The 21296-nt window shown below is 39.4% G+C and overlaps 3 protein-coding genes across 5 annotated transcripts in view; 2 read left to right on the forward strand and 1 right to left on the reverse strand.

Moving 5' to 3' along the window:
• Window positions 1–2005: 2005 nt before the first annotated feature.
• On the reverse strand, window positions 2006–18761 carry LOC102196298 (uncharacterized). 2 transcript variants are annotated; one of them, XM_005745708.2, is made up of 7 exons: window positions 18654–18761; window positions 17050–17147; window positions 16592–16669; window positions 4626–4814; window positions 4008–4298; window positions 3127–3228; window positions 2006–2204 (listed from the first exon to the last, which is right to left on the reverse strand). In XM_005745708.2, exons 1-7 carry the CDS (start codon window positions 18752–18754, stop codon window positions 2092–2094), a joined length of 972 nt encoding a protein of 323 aa, XP_005745765.1. In that variant the 5' UTR covers window positions 18755–18761; the 3' UTR covers window positions 2006–2091. The 2 variants fall into 2 exon arrangements, with proteins under 2 accessions (XP_005745765.1, XP_005745764.1); XM_005745707.2 differs by having other exon boundaries at window positions 4626–4979.
• On the forward strand, window positions 11801–16596 carry LOC102195821 (CD276 antigen homolog). Of its 2 annotated transcripts, XM_005745705.2 has the most exons (5): window positions 11801–12133; window positions 12328–12708; window positions 13166–13459; window positions 15988–16110; window positions 16274–16596. In XM_005745705.2, exons 1-4 carry the CDS (start codon window positions 12094–12096, stop codon window positions 16062–16064), a joined length of 792 nt encoding a protein of 263 aa, XP_005745762.1. In that variant the 5' UTR covers window positions 11801–12093; the 3' UTR covers window positions 16065–16110; window positions 16274–16596. The 2 variants fall into 2 exon arrangements, with proteins under 2 accessions (XP_005745762.1, XP_005745763.1); XM_005745706.2 differs by lacking the exon at window positions 11801–12133 and having other exon boundaries at window positions 12299–12708.
• Window positions 18762–18802: 41 nt separating the features above from the next.
• The window catches only part of clasp1a (cytoplasmic linker associated protein 1a), a 91891-nt gene continuing 89397 nt past the window's right edge, over window positions 18803–21296 (forward strand). Inside the window, exon 1 of the mRNA XM_013914001.1 lies at window positions 18803–18955. The gene's annotated coding sequence lies outside the window, so the exon portion shown is untranslated. The remainder of the gene's footprint in view (window positions 18956–21296) is intronic.

Genomic DNA, 21296 nt, shown 5'->3' on the forward strand with positions numbered 1-21296 from the left:
GTATCGATCAAGGCCCGTCTGCAGTGTACTCTAAACCTGATTGTGCTGATGGTGGTGGAGGCTTTGCTACAGGTGGTACCGGACTCCTCATCAGTGTTTATTCACTCATAGCTGGATGTTTGATCTCTTTTATTTAACATTAAGCTGTGTTTTTTTCTTCTTTTGGGTGGTTTGTGCAGCTGTGGCTTAATGCTGCTTCTGTTTCTTAATGTGAATATATAGTATGAGTGAAGATGAGACTAAAATGACTTTAAGCTTTTAAAACTCAACTAAATATATTTTTAAATTATGTTTTTAAAGCAGCTACAGGTACTCTGATTGCAATCTGATTACACTGCACATTAAGCCTGATTGCTGACATATTGTTGCTGACATACTCAAATCAGTCTCAGTGGGTTGACCGACAACCTGATCCACCAAAAGGCATATATCATAGGCTCTACTATAAACTGTGTCTGGATTGGAGTCTGCTTGCACAGAACCAGAAGTGTATTGCTATGTGTTTAATTAGCGCATCCGTCACGCACACACGCGCGTGCATGTTTGAGGTGTAATTTCCGCCTCTCTTTAACTTTGATGCCATCTCGCTCCTTCATCTGCTCTCTGGTGAATGAAATCCATATGGGGTAAGACTGTCAATCTAATGCACTTGATCTTTCCGAGTCCCACTAATAGCAGCCTCTTTGAAAGAGACTTGCATACAACCGATCTGCGAAAAGAAAGAAAAAGAAACCGCGCAAAAGTGATCTGTGATGTTGCAGAGCTGTCACTCGCTCCCTCACAGTCTCTCACTGTGTGCTTATTTCTGAGCCACTAATCCACTCAAGTCAGGTAATCATTAAGATGTACTGACTGCATCTTTGCATGGAAATCAGTGCACCGTTAATAGATTGTTGTGGCTGTAAGAGATCCATCATCTGTGAGTAAAAGTGGGATTGGCTCATATTAGAAATGATTAAACTGGGAGACATTAAAGCAAATCTAAGGATATGTATCCACTAACAGTAGAAATAACAAAACCCTCTCTTTAAAGAAAAAAGGTTTGTAACATTTAATTGGGACATTTAAATTTTACTAAATACTCATTAAAACAACGTAATGCTCATAAACTGCTACAAAAACAGTTTTTATTTAATACACTGTATTCAGGGCAGATCCACCTTGGGGTCTGATGCTATCTGGGTAACTAATATCTTGATCCATCAGTAAACTGCGTGTGATCTATTTCTTCAGATTTTGAACTTTAGTTTCCGTGTCCTACATTTTATTCCTGTTTTGTTACAGCTAAATAATTTAGATGTAAACATCAAATGTAACATTTAGATTTCAGCCTATGTATTTACATTCTGCCCGACACCGATTGTGAAAAATGAAGGGGCCCTGCAGTGAAATGTAGAGTTGATCCTCCGAGTGTGCGCCTGTAGACTCAGCCTATAACCACCTGTTGAAGGTAACATGCTTGAAGGTAACAGAGGGGAAGAAACTGTTCTTATACCTCTCGCCATAAGAACAGTTTCTTCCCCTCTGCTGTTGGACTCATGAACAATAACCATATGACTGTTCCCACCACTAACACATGACCCTACGCTGTGTTCACTGCATCATTCCATGTTTGGCACTGATCACCACCTGCACTCATGTATATATCATGTATATATCTATCCACTTAGCACTTTTAATTCTTATTCTTATTTTTATATTTTTATGACAGTATGTTTGCACTGAAGCACCGCAGCAATTTCCTAATGTTGTAAACCTGCTCAACATCTGGCAATAAAACCCTTTCTGATTCTGATTCTGATTCTGATTCTAACATATGGAGCACCACAAGAGCCACGTGCATCAAGTAAAGACTTTTTTTGCTTAAATAATGAATTGTACAATAAGTTATGCATTTGTAAATTCATTTACAGATTCATTTATTTATTATTTTACTTATTCAAACGTTAATAAAGTTATTTATTATTTAATAATTGAATTTAAAATAAAAACACTATTTTTCGGTGTGTGTGGCTCTGTGGTCCTCCATAGATGAGGTCTTTATTTCAGAAACATGAGTCCCTGCTATGTCTTCTATTTAGTGTTTTCCCTTTATTTAGCTACATCATCAACTACAACAGCTGCAGGATCAGGAGTGCTGTCTTCCAATGGTGCAGGTTCATTGGCGCTCAGTTGTTGTAGGCTTTGTCCTGAACAGTCTCTCCCTGCAAGAAAAATGATTCATGTATTAACTTTCAACAGAGCAGCTGTGTACGGCATATGTGTGGATCTTTTTCCAATGGATCTCAACAGCGTAAAGGGTTGACACAGAGCAGAGACATCTGTGCCTGTGCTTAATTTCGTGTTCTGAGTTCCAATGGAGGAAAAGTGGTCTTCATGAAGTTATAGTTTGAGGTTACTTTACACCCTGAAATGTTTCTCTCTCACAAACTTTGTGTTGTAGCTTTCATTGGTAACTGCTTCAGAAGGTGAGCTAAAATGAAGAGATTGATACTAATTTTCCACAGCGGTTTAAACCTGGTGCATTCTCTCAAAGATGTTGCAAATTAAAGGAAGAAAAAAGCAAAATAAGTATGTACTCAGTTGTCCAGTTGTTGCTGCCAGTCACTAGTGTCAAATCGGTTGCAAAGAAATATACGGTGCCGCACAAAAAAAATCCTTGTGATTGCATGAAAAACACCAAATTGTCTGCAAGCATTGCAAATGTGTTTGTTTGTTTTTTTACTTTAAATGGAAACTGTCAGTTTCCAGTTTGTGTCAAACTTTACAGACTTTCATTAAAACTCGAAGAGTATTTGGGTAGTATTTGCAGATAAGTGGACGTCTTTCTTGCAAACTACAGGCAAGTGCAGCAACCTTATGGTGTAGCACTCTCTTTTTCATAGCAAATGCAAGCAACCACTCACCAGCCAATCAAGTAATAACACATTTTTACCCAGCAACCAGAGTTTGCTAAGGGGTCAGAGTCACTTTGTCATTTTCTAATGATGTATATAGTCATACATTTTACTCAGTACTGCTGTTACTGATCCTCCGCACAGTATTTGATGTAACCAATTTTTAAACATTTAATTACATAATTAATAATTACAAAGGAAAAGGAGCAAAATTTAAAAGTTTACAGACTTTTCATTTTTCGGCAGCCAATGGCGGCTCCTGCTCCGAGTATTACTGCAAGTATTACCGGTACTCCAAGAACAGCTCCCAAAGGCAGACTCCAGCCTTCATCTGTAAATCAGGAACAAGACACAGTTACAACAGTCAGTTGTGTTACTTTACCTACAACTTCAACACAAAATTAATCCTTAGTGCAAAAATCATCTAAATCTAAACAGCACTGTAAACTGAACTTTAGGTTAACTGCTCATGGGAATCTGTATGAATGAAACACAGAAAGCTTCCACGAACTGATGGGAATTGATGTGCATCTTGAATTCTCTTGCATGAAAATGGTAACGTTGTAAGCTACTGTAATTCAAATCAGGATTGTTGGGGGCCACACTTTTTTCAAAAAGTTACTTTAAGAACTTCTCTGGTTTGAAGAGATTAGTGTTAATATAATTATGAATTCATTCACTCAAATTGTATCTATAAAAGATTTGCTACTACTAAGTCTGCAATGGAGAATTAGGTTATTTTCTAGGCTTGTCAAGGCTTTTGGCTCGATGACATGAAATTACAGGGAAACAGACCTACAATTGATGTTATTCTGGGATGAGATGTATGTAATTCTGGCAGTTTCAAATTTCACAGTGCGTTTTTAAATTTACAGCAAAATTACATATATATTAAAAAAAAATTTTTGTCTGTGTTTAAGATGAACTGTGACTTAAGACTTAGAGTTCTGCCTCAGGAGTTGAACCTCAAGTTATTCTATGTTTTTGTCATTGTTGGTTGATTAATAAACACAGTGGTTTACATATCTATTTCAAACCTATGGATATGGATTCTGAATTTATTTGAAAAGTCAACTTCAGGCTGAAAAGCAAAAATGATCCTTGGAGTACCTGTAATTACGTCTTTAATTACACTCAATGTCTCCTTTGAAGTTGGGTTGTAAACGCTGCATGTAACTTTCTGTGATCCTCTGATGTTGGCAGTACTGGTAACTCTGTAGGTGCCGTCATCTTCCTTGTAGATCTCAAGGGTCTGGACATCAGGTGGTTCAAGTGTACGTTCATGTCCCTCGTGGTCCACGGAGATCCATGATAGCTCTGGTTCAGGAAAGCCCCCCTTTGTTGCACACATAGCCATCATATCTATGGTGTTGACCACAATATTTGGCATCTCAAAACGAGCTGGAAATGAGTCAGAGATTTTTCACATGTATAAATGTTAGAATTTTCATACAAATTTTAAGAAATCAGAGATCATTATTGTACAAATTAACAAAAACATAAACTAGTCACTAGTTTTATCCCTCAATCATCACTCAACTCAGTGAATAAATACATGCAGCACTCGAAATAATCATCACGAGCCACCTGTTTTATTATCCTTAAGATATGTGCCTGAACACTGCCTGAAGGGTTTCATCTTTTCAATCCCATTGGACATACAGTTTGCATTTCACATATTTAACAAATACTGATATTTGCATCCATGTTAATTAAGGTGAACTATACCTGCTACATGAACAGTGGTTTGGCAGAGCGTCCTGCTTTCTGGTATGTAAGCAACTTCGATGCTGAGCTGATCGTCTTTCAGCATCAGCGGATTGATGACAAGGGAGAAGTTGCCAGAGGCCAGTTGATCGCGGAAAATTGCAGTCCTGTTTTTAAATGACTCACTTTGGTGTTGAAATTCCTCTTGTCCTTTTGAAAAAACATGAAGAACGATGGAATTACTTTGCCAGTATATGGAGGTTTGCTCAGGAATGAACTTTTCGCTGAGGTTGTGATGGCACTGAAGGACCAGCAGTGCCCCTCTGGTTCCATTTGTTTCTGATGAAACTGGCACCAAGAACCAGAACAGCAGACCTGCAGGGAAACAGAGAGACATCCAGCTAAAAAAAAAAAAAATCAACATTCCAGACAGTAGAGCTCTGAATCTCGTAAAATGCCACTTTCTGACCTGTGGAACGTAGTACTTTATTGTACTTTATACAGTAAATTGAGACTAAAAGAAGTCCATTTAAATTCACTCAATTCAGACGTCATAACCTGAAGACTTGTTTAAGCCTAACTAATCAGCTGGTAAAATGGAAAAAAAATGCAAGTTATAATGCAATAAAAGTTACGTCCAAATGGGACTGGTGCTGCTCCGTTTACTGCTCGGTATGTAAGTACAAGTATTTTAAAATTAGTCTTAAAATACATCAGGAGCCTGTGTAAAGAGTTCAAAATAGGAGATAAGTTTGGCGTGTAGAGCAAGGGTTCCCCACAGAGAGCCTGCACGAAGCCGTTTTTTTCTTGGACTCAGGCAGGGCAAGGGAATCTGCCAGTAGCCCTTGGTCAAATCCAACATCAAGAAAAAGTGAGCAGTGCCTAACTGGTCAGGGAGCTTGTTGACCCAGGGCATGGAATAAGTGTCAAACTGTGAAACTTGATTCACCTTAGGGTAGTCAACACAAAACTATATAGAGCCATCTTTCTTCACAAAAAGAACTATGGGGCTACACCACGTTGCTTTACTCCCATTTTTAGCATTTCAGCCAATTCCCTCTGAACAATTTGCCACTTATGCTCAAGTAACCAATAGGGTGTGTATCAAAATAGTGCTCATAAGACTATCATTAGACTCGCAGATATCGGAGTCATTATTTGGTCATGAGACTAGTATAGCTGAGCAGGGTGGAGAACAAATCTGCAAAACACCGCTACTCTGCTACTCTGCTCTCTGGGGCTGAGTGAGATGGTTGCCACAATGGCGGGAGGCAGGAATCGTGGAATTATGCACCGCCAGCCCCAACTCATCTCTCACCGTCACCAGGCTCACCAGAGAAGCGGTTTCAGCCTCTCTTCATGCTTTTAAGAGTTTGAGGTGATATATTTGTGTGGCTCCTCCCCTGTCTGACAGTATGATGTTATAGTCAACGCCACCACGTGACCACAACGAGACCTTACCAATTGGCAAGTAACTTTGAGCTAAAAGAAAGGAATAATACAAGCACTTTGTGGCGATCCCAACTGCATTTATCCTCGTGAATGAACTTATGAATCATGGGCTTTTAAGTCTTGTTCAGTGTCTACCACCCGTCAGTCTGAGGGTGGTAGACACTGGTCCAAACAGATTTAATGCCCAATAATTCATACAGCTCCTTTAGTGTGCAAGACATGAACCATGTACCCTGGTCAGTCAGTATATCTTTCAGGATGAAGAATGGGAGATGACCTGAAACAGTGCTTGTGCAACACTCTTTGCAGAAACGGTGCGCAGCCTCACTGCTTTGGGATATCAGATTACGTGATCCACCAGAACTAATACAAAGCGATATCTTTGTGAGGACTCTGGTAAAATGGCCTGATGAGGTCAACACCAAAGACTTTAAATGGGACCTACATTAATGGTAATAGGCACAAAGAAGCTTTTGCAATCACAGGCTGGTTAACCAGCTGGTAGCGGAGTGGGCCTACTTGTAGACCCACTCTATGAACGGTTTGAGCACGATGTGGTTGAGCAGCCGAGCCTCACCCTACGCAGCTGCCAACTGTGCAGTTTTCCAGCTCCCCTGCTCTGCCCTTCAGCCAGTTTATTTTAAGCTTTAATTCAACCAGATTATTCTTTTCCTCAGTAGGAAAACAGCTTAGACTTCACACAATGGAGCTAACTGCTAGACCACGTCACCTTTTGTTTTTTTAACCCTCCACATGCACACACAGTTAGATGCATAGAGCAACCTTCAGGTTCAGGATCTCACTTCCAAGGCAACACTTCAACTTTTAGGCTGACAAATGACAGCCACTATTTTGTTGGCTTACGTGGTCATCAGACAAAAAGAGTTCTCCCACGACACTCGAACTACTTTCACGTCTCACGCAACATTTTTATCGCTGAATGTAACAACTAACAAGACAGCTGATGAGATTAGTAAATAATGATATTATAAACTGGATTAATAGAAAGAGCAGATTTCATAAGCACAAAGTTCACCATGCTAAAAGAAGTACATATACGCACACTTTGCTTCACATACATTTTTGCAGTGTCTTGAAGGCATATAACAAATTTTCAGACATACCAAACAACGTGGAGAAACAACTCATTTCCATTTATAGTAAAAGGAACGTCCTTTTGTCAGCAGCAGGATGATATGTACAGAATGACAAAACAGGAAGGAAGCGTTTGAGCATGTGCAAATGTAGTTTCAACTACATAAGGGGAAAAAAACGTTAAAAAACAGAAAAACATTTTCTTTTATTAATTAATTACTTATTAATTAATTTAATTTTTTGGCTCTCATTCTCGTTATGACTGAAGGATACTGTAAATGATACCTGTATGTGTTAATAATGTAGATGATTTTCTCCATACTGCTCCACAGGTCACTCAAAATAAAATATTAAAGCAGATAAATCAAAACATGCTTCAATTCTGGGCTCATGTCTTATTTTGACTTTTTTGTTTCACTGACAGTAGCCTGAAAAGCAGACAATAAATACCTGAATTAAAAAATAAATAAATAAATGCTCTTATGATTAACACAGTATAAAGAATAAAAGTATCCCAATTAGATGAATATTATATATTTTTTATATATGGTTTATAGATAGAAAAAATTAAGGTTTTAGGAAGAGAATCAAGCTCACTTCTTATGGAGAAAAAAAATGAAACTATGTGGTTCAAATGACCAACATAAATGCAATAAAAATATTTTTAAAGGATACCCAGGACCAGAATAACCCCCCCCCCCACTCCCCTACCTGATGATTGGAGTTTGAAGCCGAAAAAATTAGATGAAATATTCCTTGAAGACCCTGACAAGAGAATAGATAGCTCCCGTGCAGACTTCTGAATATGTGTAAATATGTTTCTTTCTGTAAGAAAGAATCAGACCCACACTGCGTAAACAACCTCAGCCCTCGCTGTCTGAAAGGCAGAGCCGCAGACTGCGCAAGAGGGGCATCTGCAGCTTCGTGATGTAAATCTGGACCCGATCCAAAGTGCATTAATACTCTGCAGCATTTAGGTCTACATTACAGAATACAAAACGTTAGTCTTGTGTCTTCTGCTTGTTATTTAGCTTCACTTCCTTTTGAGTTATGTTACATCGCTTTTGTACCCACTGCTACCTTTCGCCTCATTATCTTCAAAGCCTAAATTGTCTGACAAAGCCTGTCCCGTGACGATTTTATACTGAGAAGACTGAAATTTGGCCCACATTATGCACCACTATGTGGTGCAACTTGGTCCCTCAATAGCAAACAAATCAGGACCTACTTACTGTAGCTTGCAGTGGCAGATATCATGTAGTCCAGGGCTGGAAAAGTACAAAAACCTAGCCTAGCACCCAGTCTATCTAAGGTGGAGCTGTGGCTCTATATGCTCATTCATGAATTGAAAAGGAAGCTCATAAATGATTAAAAACAAAAAGCTTTACAAGAATGCTTCATTTAACAGACCCACTGCTCTGCATTTGGATAGACTGTTGTGTTGTGACATTGTTTGTGTTTCTGTTCTCTAAACTGTGTAATACTTCTTCAATTCAAAGTAAAACCAGTGGGTCACATCAGGGGGACAGCAATCAAAACTTTGATCAGTTCCCCAATTTATTTTATTTTTTTTACTGTTTAAAAAGAGTTTGGTGGTTTTTCTGAGTAAAAGCCTCTACACACAAGAAACATAAAATCTGTGCAAATATATCGTCCACTAAAAATATTTTATGACTCACCTATTCTTGATGCAACCCAACACGAAATTACGTAGGAGGAATTTGCAACGTAAATTTTTTGAGGTTAAGCTAAATTTTTCCAGTGTTTCGGTTGCATGTAAACACATCTAACCAATCACATCATTGTCTGGTGGTGACACAGTCAAAGTGTTGAACATGGTGTTACATTTGATTGTTGTTGTGTCACAATCGGCTCTTGAAATTATTTCTCTGCCTCCTCAAGTATGGTCTCATTTCTCTGCTAACAAGAGTTCAACTGGCCCCACTGACATCCAGAAATATGCGCAAAAGCAATCGCAATAAAGCTTCAGCTCCTGGATCCCAACATGAAGTTCTGCATGCTGCTCCTTTCTCTTGAGAATGAGAGGAACAAAGAATTTCTGTTTGTTCCTTTTTTGGTTTAGTAAAATCAGGACTAGCTCATCATTGCTTGATGTCAACTCCTTTCTTTCACAGTGTGTTATTTGAGGATGAATTTTCTGCAAACACGTTCAGTGTGTATTTAGGTTACACAGCATGTTTGGATCCGTAAAATTCGGAATTACGTGACGTTTTTATGAAACGCTTCTGGTGTGTAAAGCCTTAGCAGGACAAAAACAGCTGTTTAGTAAATTCTGAAATTAGCTGCATTCTGCTTACATTATCAGAAAACTACTTAAATCAAGCTGTCTGACTGGTTCTTAATTACTTCTGAGATATCATTGCCATTTTATAATCAGTTACAAAGTTTTCCTTTTTGATGACTATGCCTGAGAAAACAAAGAGGAAAAAATTGAACTGCTTTCACTTCAACAAACTGAGTCTGCTTTATGTCCCAGACAGAAAGTCAGCAAGAATACATCTGTGGCAGAAAACAAAAACAAAAAAGGATCCATGGACCACAAACCTACTGTGCTTCACCAATATTTCTGGTAACTAACAACTGCAGCCAGCAGACAGTTGCAAAAAGGAGAATATATGTGCTGACGGTGATTCATTCTTGTAATACAGGCTTGAGAAATAAAGTTTACATTTTGGCATCATCATAAAGCAACACTGCTGACTTTCTTTGCTTTGCTGCCATGGTTTCTGGCTGCAAAACAAAGACAACTGAAGTACAAGTGCATTGTGGGTAAAATATAAAGGCTCCTATCCCCCTAAATACTCTGATGGCTGCTCAGAAACAATCAATTTAACACAAGGATCTTGCCGCGATTGCTAACCTGCCAATGATGTGCTTCCAAGGCCCTAATATGACCTAAAATAGTATTATATAACATACTATATATTAATATTAGTAGTTTCCATAACAGTAGTATACTATTTCACTTTGATTTTTATCATGATTAGTTATGATGATGGTGCAGGATGAAGATGTTCATATCTGACTGAAACACAAACAACAAACCAAAAACATCCCGTGAAGCTGACACTGACGCGTGGTTGTAAGCCAATCAAGTGCCAGCAGCTAAATCCATTTCGTCATATAGACATGATCAAAACAACCTGCTGATGTTCAAACTGAGCATTAGAATGGGGAGAAAAGGTGATTTATGTTAATTTTATGAACATGTCATGGTTGTTGCCAGGCAGAAACTGACAATCTACTATCATTTTCCAACACAAACATCTCTTGGGTTGTAAGAGAGCAAATATTCAATGAGTGGCAACAGTAACTCAAATGACCAACCACGATTACAACCAAGGGAATGCAGAAGAGTATGTCCAAATGCAAATGCAGAATCTTGATGCTGATGGGATACAGCAGCAGACGATAAAGCCAGGTGACACTCCTGTCAGCTAAGAACGGGAAACTGAGAGTACAGTTCACACAGGTTCAGTAAAACTAAACAACAGATGACTGGAAAAACAATATCTGGTCTGATGAGTTTCAATTTGTGCTGCAACATTCAGATGGTCAAGTCAGACTTTGATGTAGACAACATAAAAACGCAGACCCATTCTGCCTTTATCAGCGGTTCCTGCTAGTGGTGGACAAGTAATGGGGTGGGGAATATTTTCTTGGCACACCTTCAGCCCATTAGCACCAAATGAGCTTTAAACACTCCGCCTACCCTGAGTATTGTTGCTGATCATGTCCATCCCTTTCCATGGCTGCCCCAAACAAGATAACACCGCGAGTTAACGAACAAAAGATTCACATCATGGATGCAGTGCACACATTTGGTGCAATTGTGTGATGCTATCATGTATAATATCATATGAACTGAAATCTTTGACGAATATTTCCAGTATTTTGTTTAATGAAGAATTAAATTCTTAATGAAAAATGAGGTTCACACCGGACCTAGCAAGGTGTACTTAATAAAGTGGGCAGTGTGTGTACAGTGATTGAAGATACAAAAACAATGGAAACCAAAGATACTACCACAGAAAGCAGTGTAAATTAAACTGCCTGTATCAGATCAACAAGAAGATTACTGAACACAGAGCAAGCGAACAGACTGAGAAGAAGGCAAAAAATGATCAAAGTGAAGATCAAAGGAGCTAAACGTAAGAGAGACAAAACAACTTCAAAATCAATGAAGAAAAAAAGAGCAAATAGAGCAACAGGAAGTTGTGTGATTTTTTTTGATGCAACAGTTTTTCTATTTTCTCTAACCATGAGATATCCATTTGAGAATCTTACCTTTCGGCCCCTGTTGGTTTTCACACACACTGTTTCTATGTTAGGCGGGCAACGGAAAAACTGTCAGGTATCATCGTTGGATCTGTAAACATACGTGAGTCATGTTCTTCCTTTTCTATCATATTAAACTGATTTCATATCTGCATCTAATGGCAGGTGGTTCTCAATATTAAGGAAGTCATCTGAACGTCTTTGTCTGACAGAGAGTGGAAGCTTGTCGTGCAGAGCTGAACAGAGAATATCAGCTCACTCTTCTGTTTTATTTTCTAGCTCTCGATGTCGGAAAGGCTCAGATTATTGAGTCTCCTTAGAGTACACTTAGTTTAATATTCTGCTTTAATACTCTGACATGTTACCCAACTCTCACTTCCTCTTCAATGGCAACCAAAGCACGTAGGCTTCATGTAGTCACAGGGCACTGATAATGCAGATATTAGCTGCTCTCCGCAGCCGAGCTTTACTTCGGTATTATGAAGACTTTATTACTAGTCATTCTGGGGGGAAAGGCCCGATGAAGACTGTCGAGTCAAAAGAAGGCATCTTGTTAGTCTCCATTGCACATGACCTCATTTTTAGTGTCCGTGCTCACTAACACGTGTTTTACTCGCTGCTCTTTGACAAAAGGCTCACAAAAATGTTGATCCTATTTGTACTTTTTTTCAGTCTCACGATCGGTAAGCTATCACCTTTTTATAAGACCATTTTCATTCAAAGCTGTGTGCGTGTTTGTGTACATGATGGAACTGTACCGTTTGGCTTATCTGAGAAGAAATTTGTTTTAAAGATAAGAGTACTTGGTATTAGACTGTCACAGGATTTGAGGAAGTAGCAATCATTAACAGTTGTCTATTTTATTTTTTTTTTCCAGTTTCAGTGGGTAATGCAACACTGGTGTACGTTAACACCACTATCACCGACTCAGCAGTCCTCGAATGTAGTATACAAAATAAAAATATCACCGACTGGAGTAATGTTCGTTTTTATTGGCAAGATAACAGGGATTTTGTGTTGTATTCCTATAATGAAGGAAGAAAGATGGCTGAGCATGTAAATGACTACTATAAACACAGGGTCTCAGCCTTCCCTCAGGACATAATTAGAGGAAATATCAGCATCATAATCAAAAACCTGACTCTTGAAGATAACGAAAGGACTTTCTGGGCTTTTGCGGCAGTCTTGGACGGCAGCGTGATGAAGAAATACCACCTGGAACACACACAGATCTGCCAAGTAACTTTACAGATCGGTGGTAAGAAAGGTTTTCAGTCTTTTTCACAAAAATAAGAAAGAGAAGTTATATTGTCATATAAATAAGCATATAAATGTAGAATGTGTAGTTTCCTCCTTTCAGGCACTGCCAACAGTGACAATGCTAATATTTGCATTTAGTGATTGTAATGATTATTTATCGGTAATCAAGTGACAGCTAGGTTCAAATCATTTTGGACAAAGACACAGTTTGTGTATTTTTGCTCTGTGCACAACCACAGTGGGTTTTAAATCAAACAGTCAAGATGTGCTTGAAGTGCACAAGCTATTCAGGAATTATACATATTCACCTCATCCAGCCGAAGGACTGATGAGGTTATGCCATTCTGAAGAATCTGGCATGAAGAATCGCTACTCCTGTTAGAGTAATATTCACTTTCTTTATTCAAAAATTTTTAGAAAGATGGAAATGGTCTTCTGTCCCCTTCTCTCCTCAGTTCCTTATCAGAATCCCAGGCTAGATGTTAATATGAAAACAATGACTGCAGTGTGCACTACCCAAGGAGGATTTCCTGCCCCTGAGATACAATGGGTCCTCCTCTATACCAGCTCTCATCAATCAGTAGAGTCGAGGAACATCCAAACTACAACGATGCAGAATTATCACGACCGCCTTTACAGCTCCCGCAGCACCCTACTAATCCCTGCAGGTCCTCACGAGGCCGTGAGCTGTCTCATCCACAACCCGACTTTGAACACGACAATGAGGGCCACCGACACTTTCAGCAAAGGTATGTTTGGCGCCATCCAGTGGACTGAGAAAAGTTAAACTGGAGATAGAGGGGATCTCACTAATTTCACATGTAATCTACATGCCAGTACAGTCACTCGAGGTTGCACAACATAATATTTGTGGTAGTGGTTTTTATTTTATAGAATTTAATAAAATGGACAGTAAAAACCATATATCAATTTTTTTAGCGGTCAGATATTTTGTATTTTCCAACTCTGATCACTTTTTCTGTTTAATAATTAAATGCAAAAGAATTTGATGAATGAAAGAATGAATAATTATCACATCAATGTCAAAACACTTTTCTTCCAGCGGAAGTAGCGGAGGTGTTTGAAGCCAGAACTATGAGTCCACTTATTGTAGCTCATTATTCTCTTCCAGTGTTAAAGCTTGGCCATCTTTCAACTTGCATGACAATGACTGTTCATTTAAAAGTATCTGAGGTGTATCAAAAAGAATCATTTTAATTCAAAAGGCTATATTTTTTGCATCCCAAACGTATAAATGTGTCCCCCGTCACAGACACAGAAAACCTGTCCCCTTGATGTTACACCCTGTGTAACGCCCATTTTAATCTATTTGGTGCTGAAAACAAATTACAAACAAACTATTAAGAGAGGAGGGAGTTTGCAGCTGTTATGAAGCTGAGCGGTTTCATAATCACCACTTTTGTTTTTGCAAACTAGACATGGTGAGCTCATATGCAGAAAGCTGTTAGCCACAAATAAGAACAAAAACAGCAGTTATTTCAACATCTCTGTCATCAGGATGTGAAACAGTAGGACCTCAAAACACTGAGTAACCTTTAAAGTTTCTGAGCTCTACTATGTAGCTGTCATGGCAAGAATACTTATCATGATAAAATAAATGCATTTGTAGTTGCTGTTTGCCCAAAATTATAACTCATAATCAAAACAACGCTGGTATGAATCAGTCCAGAAAAATTACTAGCGCAAATCAAAGCATCTAAAGCGCATTTTTAACAAGTTTGAATTATTAAATTATTAAAATTTGGAAACCACAAAAGGGTCCTCCAATATTCACTCACAAATTCAGGATATCAACCATTTTCTGCAGTTTTGCATTATCAGTGTTGCTTTTTGTCATATTTATTTTGTATTCTTTTTGTATCTGTTCACTTCATCTCCGGTCTCAGACTGAAGTAGAACAACAATGATCTGTTCTCGTGCAGAGGAAATGTCAAATTACGTGTCAAACGCCCTCCCCACAGCTCAGAGCTTGAAGCAGAAAGTCACATTCAGTTTGAGACAGATTTCATCTTCAATTTACGAGCAGTCCCACTGACTGAGACTCATTTACTCAGTCCTGTAATACTGACTTAAACTCTCATGTGACAGTTTTACCTCCTGTAGGTTATTCCTGGAAAAAGAGGCTTTTAAAGCTGATGTGGCTATTTCTGTTCTGACTCAGGTCACGAACATTTTAAAACCAGTATAGAGGTATGTGCAGCGATAAGAATCAGTCTAAGGCACAGGTGTCAAAAGATCTAGTCCCCAGGCATGAATTGGCCTGGTAAAGGTTCCAAAACTGTCCTGCAGAATGGCTTTGGAAAATGTGAAGGAAGGGAAAAAAATTTAACTGTAGTTTTATAGGTTTTACAGTTTTCCCTGCAGATAAAGACCCCCTCACAGCCATTCAAGTACTTAACAAGTAGTTATATGACAGAAAGGTTCCTGTTTTTCATTGTCTTCTGTAGAAATTTCAGTTAAGTTAATAAAAATTCCATGTTTTATAAATACAGGAAAGTATAGGAGGTGAACTACCAGAATTTTCTCTGTAATTTACACATTTATCATGTAGAAAGACTGAGATGTGCTGTTGAAATTGCAAGTTTTTATCTTATATTAGGCTCCCACTCCCACGTGACTTAAAACCAATAGAAAAATATTTGAACTTTTTTTTTGTCCATTCAACGCTGCCAGGTTGCCCCTCAGACTGACCAGGAGCTCAGTGATACCCTGGTCCAAATCTGGGAAGCAATCCCCCAGGATATAAACCATCATCCAGTTATGAGCATGCCCTGATGTTGTCAAACAAGCACGTTGGCCACGCCCACACAAGCTACTAATTGCCATTTTGAGTTGCTGTAATTAAATTTAAGGAAAATGTAAATATAGCACTTTTCTACTCTTCTGAGCACTCAAAGCGCTTTATACAACTTGTGCATTCACCCATGCACACTTTTTAAGTGCTTTCTTCCTAACATTCATATTCCAATGGATGCATCGGAGAGCAATTTGGGGTTAGTATCTTGCCCAATATTTGGCATGCAGACTAGCCAGGAATCGAACCACCAACCTTCCGATCTGCTCTACCGCCTGAGCTACAGTCACCCCAATCAAGCCTGTCGTATAATTTTGTTTTCACGCTGGTTTTTGTGGTGTTCTTAAATTCAGCCCTCTGTAGGTACCCAGTCACATCAGTAAAGAATGTGTGTTTTCAAAGTGTTCCTAATTTTTACAGCAGTGCAGAATAGCTTACATGTTGGTGTGTCTCTGTCTGCAGGTGCTGGAGTGACGAGCTCCCCTGAATGTCTGATATCTGCTGCTGTGTTTCTTCTAACAGCTCTACACTGGCTGTGATTCACAGCAAAGGTTTTTTCTCTTTCGGATCTATCATGTTAAACAGGTGATGTTTTAGGCTATTTACAGCATTTTCGATACAGAAACATAGATGAAGGACATTCCCACATCTTTGCATATGTAACAGCCTAAAGGAAACAACTACTGTGCTTTATTGCTTTTCCAATTTTCATACAAAACTTACAGCTACATTAATCTGTCTGTTTCAGCCACCTGACATAGACTGATCCACCCATCCATGTTCTGCTGTTGGTACCAGGGTCTGGTTTTGGTAATGGACTACTCCAGAGGAGTGATTTTACCTCATGCTGAAAATACTTCGTGCCATGGAGACACTTCTACTATCCAAAATTCAAACTTACTAGTTTAATTCTTTTGCATGTTTCACCCTACCTTTGCATCATTATAATCTCCTCCTGGCTGTCTCTTCAGCAGTAAGTAGAGAAAAAGAAGGGCAATCACAGGGCAAACCACTGTGGCAATTTTTAAATGTTAATACTCTTTGTAATTTATTTTTCTTGACTTACTTGTTTTGTACTTCATTTGGTAGTGAAAGGTGTTCAGAGTTGGTTGGTTGGTGCTGGTGTGGGTTTCATAGAGTCCTCCTGTGTGCCAACAATCTTTTTTTATACTTTAGTCTTATTATTTATTCTTTTAGTCTATTGAAAGACAGTTAAAAGGAAATTATATTTCTAGTAAAATCAGGAAAGTGCTTTCCAGAAAGTTTGTTTTAAAACTCAGAAGAAGTTCCAGACAGTGTTAAAGTGGGATTGCCAGGTGGGAAATGACTCATTCAACATTTAGTCAAAAAATTATGTGTACTGTGAATTACAGTTGTCTTTCTGGACAGGCTGAGAACTGTGCTCTAGCTACATTTAGCTAAGAAGATGTTACGAGGGCTATTGGGGCCGCTGTCCAACCCCCAGCCTGCATGACACCAGTAAAGAAATACAGAATAACAGTAATATCGAATACATTAGCTTACCTTTAAACTGACGACTGAAACCTTTGAAACCAACTGTGAGCATCTGCTTTGTATCAGTCCAACATCCATCACTGTGAACCTTGATTTGCTGAAAGACACTTGACAACAAATTAAACAAACAAATCAATAAACATAAACATAGATTATGAACCTCAAATGTTCTGGAAATAAACATTAATAAAACACATCTACAGTCATTTGTCCCTTTTTTAATACCAATCCTTGTTATAAAACAAACACAAGCATATCAGTGGATAGTTTGACACAGAAATATAGCAAAGGTTAATCTCACACATACACTGTATGTGTTTCCTATTGAACTAATCATGATTAAAGTATATCCCGTATGTGTGGTATATATTCTGGGGACATGCATTTCTGTGCCAGCCACCAAGCCAGTGTTTAGCTTAGCTAACTGTACAGTGCACCAGTTAGCACTAAAAACTGAAAGAAAGCTTAAAAAGATTTCCAAACTTCAGTTGGCATGTTTAGAAAATACAAGCAACACAGTTCCCCACATAATAGTTCATAGTACAACTGTACAAATTCTCTCTTCATACCTGAAAAGAGGATAAATGAGTAAAAATGGTGGGATAGCTTTCCTTTCAACATCTTCAGTATGGTGGCAAGAGCTCCCCCTAAAGACCTCTACAGGCATAACTAATCAATCACAAACACCATTTCTCAAAATAGGCAAAAGTAGATCATTGTGCCAGGTTGTATCCCAGCAAACAAGGAAATTTTCCCCAAACATTCAATGTACCACTCGAGGTGACAATCTGCAGCCCTGGAGGGTCAGGAAAATTCGTTTTTAGTAAAAATAACAGTTCAGAGGATGATGTTCTGCGACCTTCAGTTTAACTTTATGCCATCCTCAGTGGAGGCTGCTCCCCTTTTCCCTCTCACAACAACAGCAGCGCCCACTGTCACTGCTCCTATGGGAAGTGTTAACTGGGAGTACTACAAGTTTACCAAGACTACTATTAGACACTCACACCTTAAAACATGGTTTCACAAGTCTCTGAATGCTGTACAAGCAGTTTCCAATGTCTTATCAACAATTTCTTAGCTTTATTTACCCACCCTCTATTGCAGTGGCAACAGACATGGCTTCCCAGCAGAAGCAACTTGTCAACAGTGATCCCATCCTCACTGTCCACTCCCATACATCTAATTATTAATAATATCACAAAGCATTTTGAGATTGATAATAGAAATTATTAAAAGTGACTGTCTCTATGTGCTATCTTTGTGACAGACTGGTGACCTGTCCAGGGTGTACCCCACCTCTCGCCCTATGTTACCTGGGATAGGCTCCAAATCCAACCCTCCCACAACCCTGAGAAATCTAAAAGTCAAGTTTAAGAAAATCAACATGTAGATATTTTATTTTCATTGAAGATTTGTATATTTTAGAGAACTGAATAATATTATTAATCATGATAATTGCTGCAGAGGTAAAGAGATGTTTTTATTACTCTTACAGGAGACAATTCTTACAGAACCAAAAGTTTTGTTTGAGTGGAAATTGGAGTTAAAGGAATTAAACATAAACATAAAATCCTGAAGTATGAAAATCTACACAAATAAAGAAACAAACACACATGCGCGTTTGTGAAGCCACCGTGTGTCCACCAGATGTCGCCAGAGGTCGGGTTATGTGTTGCACACCGTCGGGGATTTTTGTTTTTTTCAGCATTGCCATGCGACAGACTTCCAAGTGCCAACATCATCCCTGCATCTACTGCGCCTGCGCACGACGATCCCATTCTTGTCCTGCAGGCAGCATTCCGGGTGGAGAGAGTGAGAGAAAGAGAGGCGGACACAGGAGAGATTTAAGGCCGAAGTGAGGATATTTACCCGGGGAGACACGGGCTGGCTGTGAGGACGAGCTGCGGAGGTTATGGTGAGTAGAAGAAAGGGTGATGAAGCTGCTCCGTTTCGGCTCCTGCTCAGGTTTTCTCTTCTTTGTGCCGCCCCGGCTGTGGACTGACGTTTCATTGAAAGGTTGCTAGGAGGGCTAGCTGCAGCTTTTATTCCTATACACACCCCTGTCTGGCTCTCAGACCGAGGCCGGCCTGCTGTTTTATGGGGGGGAAGAAGGAAAAAGAGGTTCACGGTCAGCTGGGGCGGAGGAACACGGGCTCGGGGAAGGGGCGGGGGAGCGGGCTTTGGCTGGGAGCTGTCAGGGCTGCAAGGCTAGCAGGGGCTCAGCTAACGTTTGCACAAAAGCAAAGCGGTGTGTGTGTGTGTGTGTGTGTGTGTGTGTGTGTGTGTGTGTGTGTGTGTGTGTGAAATGAGTGGCCTGTTAAAAGTGGTAAATAGTCATGTTAGCATTGAAACAGTAAACAGGTGCGAAGACAGACGAATGAGCTTGTTCTATTGAATGGATGGATTATTAATAACAGCCCCCACCTGACCCCCTCATTGTCAGCAGTTTTTATAAAAAATTACTTTGGTGTATTTGTATAATTCTACCTTAATACTGTGACAAATCTATCCAAATTAAAAGGCTTTTAATTATTTTTCCAGCATTTCTGAACCCCCATAATTTCATAGGTACAGGAGATACTCAGAATAAACATTTGTACCTCCTTCAAGTGTCAAAATCAAATTTTTTCATCAGTATGATTCCTTCTGATTCCTTCAGCGGGATCTCTGTGATATCCAGGAACAGTAACGAACATTGGTAACCTGGATGTTTGATCTGTTTACTGATAGTTCAGTGGAGGAAATTCCCCCAAAAAGTGTGAGCTGGGGGTCTTACAATCACCAAGTAAAACTAGGTGTTTTCTTCTCACTGCCCATTGTTTTGAGCAGCACTAGATATGTTCTAATTTAAAAACTTGACATAACGATGATGAGTTAGATTTTAATCTCACTTATAAAAACAAATAATAAGGAAAAACATTATTTTGCTTTCATTTTCACTCTGAGGCTCTTGTTTTTTCTTGTGTTGTAACTCAAGCGTACCTTTTTCTTTTACAGCGGTGCATTTCGGCCCTTCCCTGAAAGCTCAAACTCACTTGCTGTTTAGTTCTGCTCGAGCTAAGATGAAGCTGAGAGCCACTTTCTTTAGATGAACCTGTAGAGTGACTGTCTGCAGCTGCCTTTGTCTCTCAGGCCTCGGTTATGGCTAACGTGTTGGTCATCGCTCAGCTGAACTGTGATGCCGATGCAGCTCCTCATTTATACTTGTGCTTGAGGCACGCTCATCACACTGCTGTCTGCTTAAAACTAGTCTGCTGCAGTAGTTGGCAAATTGACTTAACACATTATTTACGTTTTAATACCACAGCGCACTTTCATTATTTGGCTCTGAGATGTTACAGTGCCACCTGTCAAAATCTGCAGCTCACCTGTGTGTGTGTGTGTGTGTGTGTGTGTGTGTGTGACATAACGTTGTAAATAGACAAGGGTGAAAGTGAGCAGATGACAGCCATGCTAACCTACACGTTTCAGTACTTGAATGCAGGAAGGAAAACTGGTTGTAAATCAGCAGGGTCAAATGTCATATAGCCATGTGACCAGAGCGATGAGTAACGGTGTCCTTCGCTGGCAGTGAGGTCGCTAACCTGCAGGAAAAGAAGGGCTTTTGTGTCAGCTTATCACTTCCCAGTGTGGTCAAATTGAGTGCTCACAGCAGGTCAGGATGACCCTCAGGTCAAGTGATCATCTGAAACTGCCTGCAGCACACAGGCAGAGGTGAGAGTTTGGAAATGATGGCGTTCCAGTATCTTTTTTTAATCCATGCTTTGTGGAAAAAACAGACCATGGACTCAAACTGACAGGCCAATTTTAGCCGGTAGTGCTGAGCTGCACACACACATACATATGCTTACACACAGCCTGATTGTCTCATCCTGTCATTTGTTTTAGCTATTTTAACTTCACTTTAAAAGCCGTGAAACAGGCAGACAACCTGCTCTGTGTCCTCATACTGTTTACCGCTGGTCCAATAAACAGAAAGTACTCAACATATTTACGGCACCGTGACGGTCATAGTCCAGCTAGTCTGGCTCGTATCTCTATTCTTGAGGACATGCAGGTTAAGTTTTCACCTGATAGAGGCTATGCAGGAATTCCTTCAAGTTTTATAAAGAGGAGTGGTGTGATAGAGCCGATTGGGAGTGTAGCTCCTGTGTTTGTGTTTTAATGATGGGGGCAGATGTGTGGTTGAGAGCAGATTAGTGTAGGGTACACGCAGGTGACTGATTCAAAATAACACACACATATATATATATATA

The sequence above is a fragment of the Pundamilia nyererei genome, unplaced genomic scaffold (genome assembly GCF_000239375.1).
Source record: "Pundamilia nyererei isolate P.nyererei 1_Seehausen unplaced genomic scaffold, PunNye1.0 scaffold00163, whole genome shotgun sequence".
In the NCBI taxonomy this organism is placed as follows: Eukaryota; Metazoa; Chordata; class Actinopteri; order Cichliformes; family Cichlidae; genus Pundamilia; species Pundamilia nyererei.